The sequence below is a fragment of the Physeter macrocephalus genome, chromosome 10 (assembly GCF_002837175.3).
Source record: "Physeter macrocephalus isolate SW-GA chromosome 10, ASM283717v5, whole genome shotgun sequence".
NCBI classification, from domain to species: Eukaryota; Metazoa; Chordata; class Mammalia; order Artiodactyla; family Physeteridae; genus Physeter; species Physeter macrocephalus.
Genome location: NC_041223.1, coordinates 49364794 through 49381669, shown reverse-complemented (window position 1 = coordinate 49381669; position 16876 = coordinate 49364794). Strand labels below are relative to the sequence as shown.

At 45.3% G+C, this 16876-nt stretch overlaps 1 protein-coding gene across 4 annotated transcripts in view; it reads right to left on the bottom strand.

The window, feature by feature from the left end:
* The window catches only part of FYN (FYN proto-oncogene, Src family tyrosine kinase), a 219264-nt gene that overhangs the window by 47341 nt on the left and 155047 nt on the right, over positions 1-16876 (bottom strand). For all 4 annotated transcript variants that reach the window (XM_055087549.1, XM_024115517.2, XM_055087550.1 and 1 more), the window contains exons 4-5: positions 8475-8732; positions 4469-4565 (exon numbers count right to left, since the gene is read on the bottom strand). In XM_055087549.1, the coding sequence (XP_054943524.1) occupies positions 4469-4565; positions 8475-8721 (344 nt within the window). In that variant the 5' untranslated portion in view covers positions 8722-8732. The remainder of the gene's footprint in view (positions 1-4468; positions 4566-8474; positions 8733-16876) is intronic.

Below are 16876 nucleotides of genomic sequence, written 5' to 3'. Positions count from 1 at the left end.
CTCTCTCTCTCTCACACACACACACACACACACACACACACACACACACACACACACACACACCCTGGGAAATCTCCCAAACAGTGAGGAAAATATTAAGTACTTGCAGCAGAGGCTTATTTTTTTTTACTGCAAGATAACCTTCACTGAGTTAGTTCTAATTGATGTAAACTAAAATAAAAAGTCACCTATCAATTTGGGGGTACACGGAAATGTCGTCTGGGGCAGGAAGCCAATGCACTTTGTTGCAGGTTGTGACAGCTCAGTCTTATTCAGGTGACGTGGTATTAATCAAGTTATTTCCATTTCATATCCAGCATTAACTATCTCATTTTGGTCTTGCCACCTAAATAGTTTAGCACAGATTAGAATCCATCAGACTGTTTGAAAGTCCTGTATCAGGAATTCATGATTTTCTCTTAAGTGACTCCATTAATCTCACAAGGGTTTTCAGTTACTCATGAGAAAGTGAGAAAGACAAAATCCTTTTCTCTTTTTTGAAGCCATCCAGGGTCACTTTCTCCATCAAAGGAGCTATGAGGTGACAAGGACACAATGTATTATGTAGTAAAACTCACAGGTTGTATCCAGACAGGCTGGTACAGACTCAAGACATCAAAAAAGCCTTTTAAGCAAATGAATAAATCATTTGTTTAATACACTAGGAGCCCAATTCACCTACAAATAAATAATATACTCTATACAATTTATTCACCTTGATTTAGGAAAATAGGATCTTTACTGTGCTACTTTTTCTTTCTTTACTTGAGTTACTACAAGTAATTAGTATTATTAAAGCTGCATTCCTTGAAACAGTTCTTACAGTCCAGCTATTTCATTAATTCAGAGTTGATGAGCTTTTTCTTCAACTGTTATCTTGCTCTGATTCAAATATATGATTTAAGCCCTGCCTCTGGTTTAGAAGAGCTTTTAAGATTCCATAACAGCTTCCTCTGTGGCTCTAATGTAAACACTTAGTAAAAGAGCCTCTTCCCAATCCCCAGAGTTGCTCAGAGATGGCTTGTGGTCCCAGGAGCTGGGAGTCTGGAGCCCTGATGGAGCCAGGAAGTGACATTTGCAAACAGAAGTCAGCCTTGATCTATGGAGCTGTGGAGCATTATTATAAATGCTGGATTCTTTCTAAATTTGGTCACTGCCCATCTTACTCTCATAGGGCATGTCCATAACAATTTTGTCAAATGTTTTTTTTTTTTTTTTTTTTGGTACGCGGGCCTCTCACTGTTGTGGCCTCTCCCGTTGTGGAGCACAGGCTCCGGACGCGCAGGCTCAGCAGCCATGGCTCACGGGCCCAGCCGCTCCGTGGCATGTGGGATCTTCCCGGACCGGGGCACGAACCCGTGTCCCCTGCATCGGCAGGCGGACTCTCAACCACAGCGCCACCAGGGAAGCCCTTGTCAAATGTTTAGATGGGCTCTAAACCAGATTTCTTCTTATCACAATGAAAAGAACTTTAAAGGAGTCACTACCCTAGGCAATGAGCACTACTCCATGCTGTGTAAAATGTTTACTATATTTTAGAGTTGCTGTTTCTAGGTGGTACATCGCTAGTCATGAAATGTGAAAACAGGGAATAAAACAGATGAATTCACATATTCAAAATGGGTCAAGTTTAATAATGTCCAAATTCCCTACACGGAGCCCCTACACCAGGTCAGTGAAGGACCTCCCATCCCCATGGTGGGAAGCAGTGCCGTGGCTCGGGGCATGGGCACACATGCATTATCACATGGTTTATGCTGCACTCTGAAACACAAAAGCCAGCCCTGTGGCCTCCAGTACCTGCCTCTTGACAGGGAAAGGACCAGGAGGACCCACACTAGGAGGTGTGGCAGCTGCCCCAGGGAGAACACAGCCCTGTCCCTCCCTCTCTTTCAAGGGATAAGAGCCAGGGGCTGGAGAAGCACCGGCAGGGGGAAGGAGACACATGCCATCTGGTTCTGTATACTATTGCTTTGTTTTTCCTTCATGATTTTCTCTTCCCTGTCATTACCCTTGACTTCAGGATATTGTGTTTGTTACGAAAACCTCATTTCCACGCCATAACCTTGAAAAAGGGCATTTAAATGGCACGTAGGATGAGAAATTCCACTGGCAAGAAGGAATAACATTAAAGGGACAAAAAGCCTTTGTAATATTGTCTTCTAAGAGAACAGGGTCAGAGGTTCAAAAGCCTTCTGTAAACATTAATGGCCATGCATGCAAATCATGAAATACAGATTGAGGCAGGTCGGATCTTCCTCGAATGTTTCTCCAAAATTCCAATTGGAAGCCACTCTAGATCCTATCCAGATTAACAAAGGAAGAAGTCACAAATTTGGTCTGGGCAAGGACTGGCTTTCCAAGTGCCCTGCAACCCAACATGTAAATCCATGTGCAGTGTGGAGAAAACCTAAGAAAAGCCATGTATGGTACCTCCTACTATTCCTTAATTCTTACCTTTTAGAAGTTACAAATTGATTGAAAAGTTCTAACCAACCTTGGCATTTAGGAAATACTGCATAAAATTGGGAGGGGAAGGAGGGTGTATTTCAGAATTCAGTTAGTAGACTCTGACAAGAAGCATTCATCTGAGCATCAAATTAACAATAAGGAATCAAAAATTAGAAGAGATCAAAGCCAAATCTCCCCTCCCCCATTTCCCTTCAAACCTTCATGTAACTCCAATAGTTCAGTCCCCTCTGATGTGGGCCTTTCCAACACTGAACCTGACACTTCACTCGGGATGCCATCCTCGCATCTCACCCTTGGCTTTGCCACCTGCTAGCTCCCTAACCTGAGCCTCTGGCTCCTCCTATGTCAAAACATGACTATGAGTCACACCTCAGACAGTTGCTGTGGAGAGCAAACGAGAACCTTTGCAGCTTAGCACATGGCTGGCACATAAGGAGCCTTCAATAAATGGCAGCTCTTTACTGTGCTTAAAAAAATTCCTTTGGCTACAGGAGGAGGGCTCATGGGGGGCAGGTAATGTTCTTCTTGATCTGGGTACGTGTTGCACAGGCATGTTTGGTTTGTGTGAATTCTGCAAATGGTACACTTTAAAAAAACTGTGGTAAAATCTGTATAACATCAATGTACCACTTTAACTGTTAAGTTAAGCGGCCTTGCTGTGCGAGCACTGCCCTGCACACTTTTGATCCGTGCACTTGACCATATGCATTTAAATAAAAAGTTAAAAAAATCCCACCCACCCCCCTGTTCATGATGACAATAATATATTTAAAAATAACCCTGTCACTACGGAGACAGTGCCTTCTGATGTCTGGAAGAGTCACTGTCCTATCACGGGAGGAATTCCATTCTTCCCCTTGGAAGGTGGTCCTGGGAGTTGGGGGCATCCTAGGGAAGGGGTGGGTTTTACAAGGAGGCAGTTTTCAGGGCCTGAGGCAGTTCCCTGTTCCAAGGACCACTCCTTTTTCCTGGGATGGGTGGGGTGAGCAGGGCTGCCTCTCACCTGCCCTTGGAAAAGCTGAAGAGCCAGACTTTGGGCCCTTCCACCACCATGAAGCCCAGTTTGCTCAGAGAGCAGAGGGCAGAGTAACCAGACTTAGCAAAACTGGAGAACTTCCTGGTGGGTCCTCAGCCTCCAAGTGGCATCCTTTCCCAGCCACTGGGGGGCGCTCACGAGGGAAACTTGAGGAGTTGGGGAGAGGGCCTGACTTGCACACATGGGACATCACCATTTTCTTTGGAGCCTGGATTTTTCTGGAGGGCCCCCATCTGTGCACACTGCCTTAACCTAACAGACATAATATTTAAAAACTATAGGGAAATCTGACCCATGTTTACTCTCCCTAAAGGAAGTATCAAATGGAGGATTTGAAAAACGAGTGATTCTCACCCTTGACATTTCCCCATTTTTTGCCTGCTTAACTGCAGTTTCTACTGGACACACTGAAAAGGCATGCTTGTAGTCATTCTCGAGTGGGCAAAATCACTTCTCCTTCCATCTCACAAAGATTTCAGTCACTTGCAAATTGTCATTATGGAAAATTGCCTCCACAGGCTTCACCAATGGGAATATTTAGCAGTTTTGAAAATGGAACTTGTTGCCAGCCTTATGTGAGGCTAGGGCAACATGTGAAATTTGAAGAAAATCTCCAGGCAAAGAGAGGCTAATGTGGATAGCCCAGCCTCCTGCCCATCATCTGAAACTAGATTTGTAGAGGGCGAGGCTGGTGCTTTTACAACCTTTAAACCCAAACCCAAACCATCGACTCTGCTTCTATTATATCTTCCAAAAAGCTCACTGGACATACAGTGCCATAAAATACCGCACTGGTTCATCAACTCTTCTTCCCTCAAGTTAAGTTGCTGAGAATTAATGAATTGATTAGCAAGTGTTCTCTTAGCATTTCAGAGATCTGAAAAGGTGCAGACCGCTAACACAAGAATTGTTGCCCAGTCTGAACGGCATGCATGCTTCCCTCTCCCTCTCCAAACTTACGAGCTGTTCAATATTTGAAATTTTTCTCCTTTGTGAAAACTCAGGTCATCTTCCGTCCGTGCTTCATAATCGTAAAGGGCCACAAACAGAGTCACTCCTGACAAAAACAAAATCAAAATGGGAGAGATTATTACACCAGGGGAAATTAATTTCAAGAAATTAAATCTTCACTGAAACCTCATTCTCAAAATTTACATCTAATCAGTACTGATAACACGATACAGTGTTGTAATTGTGTGAAACTAGAGTCACAAGCTGAATTTATGCCTTGGTCTTTGTAGGGGAAGCATTATTTGATCCAACTAAAACCCAGAGTTGAAGGCCTTCTCTCTGTACGCTTGGAATGAGTCCTTGGGAAGAGATGGATATTGATATCACGGCCACAACCAAGGGGCAGCAGCAACATTATACTTCAGATTTGCAGGGCTCTGCAGCAATTACAGATGCTCTTTACCCCACACGTTCTCCTCCGGGCAGGAGCCCGCATCAGGTCTGGGTAAAATGGACTACACTTTCCCTCGGCATAACAGGCCACGGAATGTAACGGCAAACTCCTTCTGCAGCCCGGGCACTGAGAAGACCCTCTCTGTACATGTTCACCCCATCAGAGGATGTCTTGCCCTTGGCACCTTCCAAGGCCATCAGGACTCCCTCTCTCTGGCTCTCCTTCCACCATGGACTCACCCCTCCCCGCATGACTTGTCCTCACTCTTCCTCACCTGGCTGACGCGCCACAGAGGCCTTTCCTGCCTTGCAGTGGTTTGCCATCAACGCTGAAGAACGTCCAGTGTTGCATTTGGCCTAGAACTCTGCCTACTATGTGGAGGAAGTCCTAAGACAGCCCTCAGGGATTTTCACCTCCTGGTATTCAGGCCCTTGTGCAACCCCCTCCCTTTAAGTGGGGCTGAACCCAGTGACCTGCTTCTAACCAACAGAACACGGCAAAGGTGACGGGATGTCCCATGAATGATCACGCTTCAACTTCAAAAGACGGTGACTTCTGTCTTCCGAGCAGACTCTCTGGATTGCCGCTTTGGCTTGATCACTCTGATGAAGCAAACTGCCATGCTGGTGAGGCCCACACGACAAAGAACCGAAGGTGGCCTCTGGCCAACAGCCAACGAGGAGCCAACACGCCGTGAACTTGGCAGCAGCAGACCCTTCTCAGATTCATGGCGAGAGGACCACAGCCCCGCCAACACACCTTGACTGCAGCCTGTGAGAGACTCTGACATAGAGGCCCCGGCTGAGTTGTTGCTAGATTTCTGACCCACAGAAACTGTGGGATAGTAAACGTGCATCCTTTTAAAGCTTCGAAGTTTCGTGATAATTTGTTATGCAGCAACTGATAACAAATACATCCCATTTCTCTGCTCTCTGGATTCTCATTTTGACTTCCATACACCCCAAAGTGCCTAATGTGGCCTGAAGAACGCACACCATGGGTTCTGCGTTTCACCAAGCTGCCGTTTTGCTGTGTTGGTAGTTCCAAGGCAACAGATGTGCCCGGGGGCTATTCAAGAACTGGAGGGAGAGAGGGGGCTTGAGTGTCCACCCCATGCCAAGTGGGACTTCCTGCAGGAGGGATGGCACGCAGAAGGTCTGACCATGCAAAGCAGCAGGGCTCATTTGACAAAATGCAAAACGTTTCAAAGATTTCTTTGAACGATTAGAAAGGAGACTGGCTTAAAACAGAGTGGGAGCCTGTAAGGCCAAGCCTATCCTCATTTAACACTCTGTTAACAGATTCCCTTCAGTTCAGAATTTAAAAACAATCCTAAGCTCCACCGTGTGGAAGACAAGGCACAGGAGGACGATACTTCCACTTGCCCACTGTCTCCCTGCATCACTCACTGGGTGCTTTGATCCTCTAGGGACGGAGGGAAGAGTCAAAGGAGGTCAAAGGGAGGCACAGACACCGTTCCGGGCCTTAAAGCACTGAAAGCAACATTGAGGAGAAAGACATGCATATATGATAAAGCCAAATAATTCAGGCAGAAAAATCCACCAACATTTGCAAGTACTTTTTTTTTTTTTTTTTTTTTTTTGCGATACGCGGGCCTCTCACTGTTGTGGCCTCTCCCATTGCGGAGCACAGGCTCCGGATGCGCAGGCTCAGCGGCCATGGCTCACGGGCCCGGCCGCTCCGCGGCATGTGGGATCCTCCCGGACCGGGGCACGAACCCCTGTCCCCTGCATCGGCAGGCGGGCTCCCAACCACTGCGCCACCAGGGAAGCCCGCGAGTATTGTTTTAACTTTCACATCTCATAAGGGATCGGATGCCCTCTTATACTAACACTGTCCCTGACGGTGTTACAGAACCACACGTTCAAGGCAAGGAGCCCTCTCTAGTGACTTTCTGAATGATACCTGCAGACACAGGATTCATATCCAGCATTCACGAGTGAATGCACAAGGTCAGCGCCTGTGTCAGCAGAATTCAGAGTCTGGCTGGCAAAGCACTTGTCTTCTCCCAGCAGGCAAAGGGCACGTGTGCTGGGGGCATTTCTGGCTCCGTTTTGCCTCCAGCATCCTCCAGAGACAGACGTCCCTAGACTGCCTGACGGCCTCTTTCCTTCCACCCTCCATTCCAGGTGCCTCCCAGGAAGGCTGGAAGGATGAGTAAGTGTGACCAGCCTTCAGTCACCCATGCAAGGCCTGCTTTAAAGGAAAAGCTAGATTCACCATAACATAAGGGTGAACATAAAATATTTTTTCTACTGAGCAGAGTGTGAAGTGTTGGCAGAACAGAAGTAGTTAATTGCCCAAAGCTCTGGGTCAGGTCCCCTTGATATAACTATACTGTCCTGCTGGGTGGAGAGGGAAGAAAACATCTGCTGAAGCCTCGGCAGTGCCAACTCCCAAGGTAAAAAGGCACAATGGGTTGTTATTTAAGACATCTGCTCCCAGATGAGCTGACAGCATAATGGTTGATGTATATTTTAAAAAACTTTTGTAATAAACAAAACAATTTTGGAACATATAATGTCAAATATCTAGTTACCATGGTTCACATACTGGGAGAGGCTTTGGAAGACTAAGGATGCATGAGATAACTTACAAATATTTCAGAAAACATATGTCTGAGAACGTAGGCCAGATATTTTACAAAGTTATTAGCTAAGTCAGCAAATGCACATGGCAGTGAAACACAGCCTAGGGAAAGAGAAAGAAACCTAAAAGAAATATGAGAAGATTCCTTAAGGATACATAAGATTTGATTTTAAAATACAAAAGATGGGCTTCCCTGGTGGTGCAGTGGTTGCGCGTCCGCCTGCCGATGCAGGGGAACCGGGTTCGCGCCCCTGTCCTCCGCAACGGGAGAGGCCACAGCAGAGGGAGGCCCGCATACCACAAAAAAAATAAATAAATAAATAAATAAATAAAATACAAAAGATACATGAAAATACTTGAGGGTTGATAAACTCTGCCATATTGAAGATGATGGGAGCATCAGAGAAGGAACCAATGAAGACAAATGGCCAAAAAGTAATGTGGCCAAATGGCCTCACCAGCTGGGAAAGGACAGGCAGGCTGGAGGTTAGGCAGCTGAAAGGGCAGGTACTATCCTGTAAGTGCTCTTAACCGGGGGATGCGGGGAAGGAGTGCTTTCACATTTGGAGAACTCAAAACATCCATACTCAGATCCAGTCCTGGGATTTCTGATGTAAAAGACCTGGGATGGGGGCTCAGGCATCTATATTTTGAAAAAGCTGCCTAGTTATTCTAAGCCAGACAGCCAAGGTTGAGAGCCACTGGCCTCAAGTGACTTAGCAGCAGGTTGTCTCTCGTAACCCTTGCAGGATTCTCACAGAGCAGCTACTGGGGTCCCCTGCACCACTGTTGCCAGCATCTAGATTTGTCCATCAACCTTCAGCATTTTTAACAGCCCCTTATCTGGTAGTGGCTAGGCAGAGAGTGATTAAAAACTTAAATGTTGAATCCTCAGTCAAAGGAGCACAAACGTTCAACTGCCAAAAGATTTAAGAGCAGCTTAATCCTGACCTGTTCCTCCTCTCGTACGCAAGGTCCCAGTATGAGACGAAGAGTTCACACCCCCAAAGACGGTGAGTCCTTGGCCCCCGGCTGCGTGGAAGTTGTTGTAGTTTGGGATGGAAGTCACGCCGAAGCTGGGGTAGTGCTGAGGAGTGGGGTCTGTGCCATAGCGGTACCCGGAGCTCTGGTTCAGGCTGCCATCCCTCTCCTCCGTCAGTTTTGTTGCTTCTTTATCCTTACATTGCACACAGCCCATTATCTAAATTCCTGTTGAAAACAAACAAACAAAAAGAGGCACATGAACGTGGATGCTCCCTAGTGGCTGGGTTGCTTGACTCTTAAAGAGGAATCATTTATAAAGCTCACTGTTGGATATTTCAGGCCTAGAGGGGCACGAAAAGCAGTGGCTATGGTTGACGGCTGGAAGCAATGTCAGTGCCTTTCACTTGACAGTCACATTTGTTCCCCATATGCTCCAGGCAATGGGATCAATACAGAGTAGGAGGTTCACATGCAGCATTTTTCCTCGCATGAGGTCTGCACCCTTACATTTCTGTAATATCACACACCTGCCTAAAGACAGTCCAATAATACTAATTTACGCTTTTCTCTAGTCACCCTAAAAAGTAGTGTAAGCTTTCAAAAATAAGTGCATGCAATATTAGAATAAAAACTGCCATCATGGCAGAGGAAATCTAAAGAATAGGGTGCAGGAGTGTGGGAAAAGCCGGAAGACAGCCCTTAAACAGCTCACTGTACTTCATTCCTGGGTACCCATTCTTCAGGCACACATTTGGTAAATTTTAAGCAATAAGATGATGGTAAGTATCAAAATTAAGAAATAATTACTGGATGAAAAAAATACAATTGGCAGAAACTAAAGAGGTCTGAGTATATTTGCAGGATGTCATGATAGCCTACAGTAACAAAATCATTTAAACCTGCTAATTAACTTTTCAAATTTCCATTAGCTTTTGACATCTTTCAGAAACATTTAAAAACTCATTCCCAGGTTCTAGAATCAGTGGTGAATCCAAACTTGAGTCACTGTCACCCCAGCCTCCTTCAAACCAAACCTACTTCTTCTGCGCTGATCTCAGTAAATGGCACCACCAAGGTGTTCAAGTCAGAATCCTGAAGCACATCCTTACTGGCTCCTCTTTGCTTACTTTTCAATCTTCCTGTCTCACACTCTACTATCCAAACTTGCCTAACTTCTCAGTTCGTCAAAGGTTCTATTTTTCCCACTCACCTTTCGTCTTCGGAACATGGCTTTGAACACTTTTTGCCCCCTCCTCTCTGATACACAATATATCCTTCACGTCTCAATCAAGACACCACTTCCTCTGCAAAGCCTTCTCTGATTTCCCTGCCATCTCCCAGGCTGTAGTGGCGCTCTTCCTAAGTGCTCCCATGATATCTCGACTTCCCTCATTACGGCATCTATTGTGCCATATTAAAACATGGCCTGTCCACTTGTCTCACTGCTCAATAGTCTGCGAGTTCCAGGAAAGCAGGGCTCTGTCCATTTTTGTCATAGCTCTATTGCCAATGCCTGGCACATAGCAGGTTCTCAATAAAGAGCAACTGAATGAGTGAAGATTCTCTAGCCCACTGTTTCTCTTTCACCCTTTTTTTCTCTCTGCATCAAGGCCAACTCTTCTTCCAATAATTTTTATCAGCAGTGTGCCCTGTGTTTTGAATCTATTGGCATGTGTGAGAAGTGAAGAAGATTCAAAAATGGAAGGTGAGTTGGTTAAATGACCCCACTTTGGACTGCAATGTCCTGTAATACCCTGTCCAGCTGACAGCAGGGATGTAGGACATGCCATGGATGTCCCTGCCAAAATTCTGAAAAGTGGCCCATTTGGGACCTAAGAACCAAATAAGAAATACATGACATCACGTGTAATTACATGTATTCACTGGGGAGAACACAGCTGGTACAGGATGGGAAGGGACTTGAGGCAGTGAAGGGAAAGGAAAAGAGCCAGTTTCTCTATATATCTTGCAAACCAAAATGGGGGTGCCACATCAGATACGGAGACTCTCAGGAGGTACTGCTCAGAGCACTGCTTTCCTGCTGGCTGGGGTCATGGAAGCACTATCAGACTGTTTAAAGCCCGCTCACATTACATGTTTCAATAAATACTTACTGAATTTAATGTTGTTAGCTGAGAGTGGAAATGTTTGGAAACGAGCCGCCTGCTGCTTGAGCTGAGCTCACCAAATCTGGAACACATTTACGCGTAAATCATTCCAGATTAACTTACAGTGTACTGTGTCCAACATGCTCTCTAACTTACGGTAAATGAGTATGATTTTAACAAGTTTCCAATAGGAAATGCAAAATATCTCCAAGGCATGACTGAAGGAGTTTCATCATTTGTTGTTGGTGTCGCTTCATAAGACTGGTAAATATCTTGCTCACTTTACATTAACTCTTCCCTGGCAGAACACTGTCCTGAGCGTCTACAAAGGCCAACAGAAGACACCGCTTGTCCCAGGTACTCTTTTCAGGAATTTCACTGATCTGCTTTAGTTAGAGGATGTGAGACCTGAATCACAGAATCACATCATTTACGTCAGTGGTTCTCAGCTGGGGGTGACTTTGCTGTCCATGACCAAGGGACATATTTGGTTGTCACAGCTTGAGGGTAAGGGGTACTGCTGGCAACCGGTGGCAAGAGGCCAAGGATGCTGCTAAACATCCTACAATGAACAGGACAGCCTCTAACTACCAAGAATTACCTTGCCCCGAATGTAAATGTGGCAAGGTCAAGAAATCCTGATTTATGAAGAGGAAAAGAATTATAGCTATATCTTTGAAACAGTATAAGTGCTGTTTCCCTTATATGCATGTGATTGCCTCCCTTAGGAGAATGGGCATGCTAGAGAGAAAAAGGCAATTTAAAGAATTGACATAAAATGCTGTTTTTTTTTTCTCTAGAAGTTTGTTCCTTGTGATAGGGGAAAGAATCTAAAACCAATGAGAACTCTCAGTACAAACTGCTCTTCCAATTCCATCAAAACAAAACCCTACATCAGAAATTTACTGAAAACAGGACCCTATATCTAACCAAACTAAGAAAAAAAATAATCTTTCAAAAATCTACTAAAAAAAGTATTACCACTGTAATAAATGCCTAACAGCTTTTATATAATTCTATAAATAACGGAAGGAAACAAATAGTAAGCTCCTTGGAGGCAGCGATTATTTTTCAGTTTTTGTTCCATCATTGCATCTCCAGTGTCCAGAACAGTGCCTGGAACACAGGAGAAGCTCAATAAATATGTGTTAAATGATTAAATGCAAAAACTCCAAACTCTATCAGAATCATTTTGGAGAAAACAATTCTCTTTTATACCACTTCGTGTGTTTACAATTTTGAGTAAGGAATGTTTCTGCACAGATCTTGTGTACTCTCTTCACTTCATTGACAAACATGAAGAAAATGAAATAAATCAGTAAATGTGGGCTCGGTCATTAAAACTTAATCACAATGAAAATATTTGTATAAGAACTTGTGGTCTTCTTCCTCCCACTTGAGGCAGTCAGACTAACCATTTCCTGATGAAAGAATCAGAAGATGCTGTATGAGTTGTACTCAGTGTGACTTCGGGCTCCTTGCCACGAAGCAAAGTTCTGAGCATTCGGGTTAAAATAAAAACATCCTTATTACGTACAGTTCTGTGGTGTGGCTTTTATGGCCCGTGCTGTGGGTCCATCATGAACATATAATGCACTAATACATTTGCTCAAGATCCGTGGGGCACTGGGAAACGCTGAATAATGCCACTTGAAAGTGGGACCCGGGACGTACTCTGATCAGTAAATCATACATCATGACCTCATGACCATCGTCCTCTGTGCTTTGCTATGCCTAAAAAAACTGATGCACAGCACTTTGACCAGCAGGATCCTGCTCTTGTGGTGAAGCCCCCTATTCTCCAATTCTTCTGTAAATGGAAGGGCCCTGTTTCTACTATGTAAGTAAAACCTGATTTACTTACAATTTCCTTAATTTTCTCATATGTGACACAAGAGCATTAAGCAACTCGGGCAGAAATTGCCAAAGAGAGAATCGTTCAAGGATTGCCACATCCTCTTCCTGTGAGCATGCATGATGGACGTCATCGATCCATCACAGCACCTTCTGGTGCTGCACCACGTGTGGCCTCAGAATCCTTCTTCACATAGCCCTTGAGTGGTTGACTGAAGCTGACATGAAGGATGGAATCTATCTGCTACTCTGGGCATAGGCTACTTCGATCCAGAATGAGTCTGGTCGAACGTGCATTCCCCCCACTGATGCCACAGGCCCCAGTCTGGTCTGCTAGATGCACATTAAACACAGATACGCTCACATTTCCTCATACGCCAATCAATAAAGCAACATCTGTATGCCCAGGTTATAACATCGCAGGACTTGTGAGATTTCAGGTGTGTGAGAGAGCTAGGTACCAGAAAAGGAAAAAGGCCACTGGCAGTCTTCTGCAAAAGCAAATTGCTTTCTCTTGAGACACATAAATGGGATGGATGGCAGGAGGAGGAAGGTGAAACTGACAACAAATAACTTTAATCTCAGCAGTGTAAGCACGATGCCTCAGAAGGCAGCGTAGGTGGGTGTGGAGAAGTGAAGAGCCCTCAAGCATAAGTGGCATCCTTGCTCCCAACAGCCCAGACCCTGGAGAGTGACCGTGAAGCCACACTGGCCTGTGCTCTGATGTGGCATGTTTCCTGGGGCTGTCATTCACTGTCCCTTTAGCTGGTCTCTGCTGTACCTGGGCAGGTATCACAATGAAAGGAAAAGAACGAGAAAGGGAACTGAACTAAGAACCTAGAATTCAAACACAAGCAACCCAGATGGGGACAGCTGGAAAAGTATTGAAAGCTGAACTGTAGATAGACTGCACAGTTTCACACACTTCTCTGGGAGAAAAGCGAAAACTGGCAGTTTAACAAGCAAACACCCTTTTCCAGTCAATAGTAATAGCATGAGGCAAAAGGATAAGATGTGGCAGAGACACATCAGAAATGCGTAGACTTCAGCAAAGAAGATTCATGGCAGGGGACTCTTGATCCTTGTAAAACCAGAAATACCCACAAGAGTCAACCTGAGGTATTTTGCTATGTTTTCGACAGGGAAAACTAATCCCTTGAAAGTTTAGGGAAGGCTTTCCTTAATTTTTCCCACATAACTACTAGAAGCAGGACATTTTGAGACAGAGGAGGGCCTCATTGGTAGCAATGGTAGTTGGGCCACAGCATCTGTCACCCCAATATTTTAGCATTTTCAGTCCTTTACAATGTGGCTTTTCTCTTGGTGGGACCCTGGGTCCTGACACCCCACAGGGAATGTGGGCAGTGCTGTCTTCTGGGGACAGCCAGGGCAGAGGTGCCAGGGATGATTGGAGAGAAAGCAGGCTGGACCCTCTTTGAAGCACAAACACTCCCCAAGGCCCTGAAGCAGGGAAAAGGTCACAGCTGGGATGACACTTGAGAGATGTAAATACTTGAGGTCTGAACCACGCACAGCATTGGTGCTGGGTCCAGCCAGTGGCCCCAGCTCAGCTATGAAAAAAGAGCACACAGGACTCCGCCAGTGAGGGAAAATCCTCTTTTTGCTGCCAACTGGAAGGAAGGCGTGAAGTACGTGCCTTGCTGAAAAGGTGGTGCGGTAGGCAGATCTCTAAGGTGTGCCCAAGATTCCCACCTCCGGTGGATAAGCCCTGGATAAGCCCTGGGACTTGTGGATGACGGGACCATTGCTCCTGTGATTAGGTTATCTTCTTTGGCACAGTTGACTTTAACAGAAGAGGGATTATCCTAGATGGACCTGACCTCATGAGGTGAGCCCTTGAAAGGGATAGGCTCTTTCCGGAGGAGCATATTCAAAGTGTGAGAGGCATTCCATGGGAGGGATAGTCTCCACTGCTGGCTTTGAAGACAGAGGGAGCTATGTGGGTGGCCTCTAGGAGCTGAGAACAGCTCCCAGCTGGCAGAAAGCAAAGAAACAGAGACCTCAGTCCTACAACCACAAGGAACTGATTTGGGTCAAGAACCCAAAGAAACCTGGAAATGAATTCTTCCCTAGTCAAGCTTCCAGATGAGAACGCTGTCAGTCAATACACTGAATTCAGCCTTGCGTAAGAGCCCAGCCACACTGTGCCCAGACTTGTGACTCAGAACTGTGAGCTGATAAATGGGTGTTGTTTAAGTCACTAAGTTTGTCATAATTTGTTACACAGCAATAGAAAACAAAAACATCTTTTGGTGGGATGGGCCACCACAGAGATGAAGGCTCCAATCTCAGCAGTGATGACCAATATCAAATGAAGGCTCACTGCAAGCCAGGCGCTGTGCTATGTACTGGAACATGTTGTCTCACTGAATTCTCATGACAGTCCTAAGACGTGGGATTGCTATTTCCCCTCATTTTACAACGGAGGAACAGAGAGGTTTGGGAATTTGTTCACAGCTCAGTCAGGGGTGGAGATGGGATTTGGAGCCAGACAGACTGATTTCATGGCCAGCACATGGCGCCTCTACACTAGTCTTGCCTCCTGCCCCATGGAATCCTGGCTAGTCCACACAAGGGTGTGGGCGCGAGGGTAGGAGGTGTGGAGGGAGAGACCTGTGGAGAAGACCCCTGACTCCGAAGAACCCAACCTCATGTGCATGACTAACGAAGGCCCTGATTTCAGGGACTGGGCCCCATTGCCCCACAATCACGGCCCACCCCCTAAGACAGTGGGCTCTGCAGGGCTGCTGGGACCACGCCAGGTGTGGTGAGTCACCAGCTTCCCTGATGTGGTTTGGCATCTTAATGAACGTTTAGCCAATGCCATTAAAGCAGCCCTTAGTTTCCTGATACTTCCTAGATGTGGCGGGGTATTTATATACACCACGAAGGAGTTAGCACTGGGTTCCTTGATGTAAAAGTGAGCTGTCCTACTGCACTGAAAACATGATGTGCTTTATATCATATAAACTTTCTGGAACGCATTTACTGCATAAACTGAGGTATACATGTAATGCTTCCTCCAAGCACAAAAATAACAGATTTCTACTCTTGGTGGAGCCCTGAGAGGAAAAGCCCCCCACAAACACAGGTGATAAAACATTATACCTTAGGGATAAGAAGGCTGATGTAAAAGCAGGAGTATCTACAACGTAGACACTAGCCACATGCAACAATGGGAGAAACAGAGCCTATTTAAAAATCAAGTCAAAATTTTGCTTCAGAAATAATAAGAAGTGGAGTTGGACCCATTCGATCATTTACACATGACTTTGCAAAGGCCCTCTGGAAGGTGAGGAGGATGGACCTTGTTCCATACCGCACAGCAAGGGAACCGAACTAATAGAAATCACTCGTAAAATGTCACATTACTTTAAGAAAAAGCCACATTCCTGGCACCTAGAATATTTGTTGGCTTCCACTCTCCAGCTTCTCCTGTTCAAATGACCCCCAGGCTGCAAGGCAGCAGCTCACACTCCGGCAGTTCTCTTTCCCTCTGTACAACCTTCCATTCCCCAATGCCCAGGGACCCACAAGCACCTAATAAAAAAGAAATGGAAGCATCAAACCCCAATGGTGAGATTTAACACTGCAGTCAACTAACTGCTGGAACCAGTCCCAAACCCAAGTGGGCAAATGAGGTTTTAATACCAAACTCTGGAAATGCTCCAAAAGGAGCTAAGAACATTTTCTTCTTACATTCACTTCACTTTGGATGTCAAGGTTAAGACAAGAGTGAAATGGTGATAAAAATAACGATGTATTTTAACTGTCTATGCCAAACAAAGGGTTCAGAAAGAATTAGAGAACTGATTGTTCTTCAGGCCTTCCCCCACCCCTTTTTGGACCTTAGAAAAGTTCCTTGTGGTTAGCATTTTAAAATTTTATCTATTTTTATTGAGATATAATTCATATTCCATAAAATCACCCTCTTAAAGTATACAGTTTAGTGGTTTTTAATACATTTGCAAAGGAAACCATTACCACTATCTAATTCCAGAACATTTTCATCAACCCAAAAGAAACCTGTACCCATTAAGCAGTTACTTCCCATCACATTCTCAGCCTAGGCCCTGGCAACCACGAATCTACTTTATGTCTCTGTGGATTTGCCTATTCTGAGTATTTTAACATCTTTATTGGGGTATACTTGCTTTACAATGGTGTGTTAGTTTCTGCTTTATAACAAAGTGAATCAGTTATACATATACATATGTCCCCATATCTCTTCCCTCTTGCGTCTCCCTCCCTCCCACCCTTCCTATCCCACCCCTCTAGGTGGTCACAAAGCACCGAGCTGATCTCCCTGTGCTATGCGGCTGCTTCCCACTAGCTATCCACCCTACGTTTGGTAGTGTATATATGTCCATGCCACTCTCCCACTTC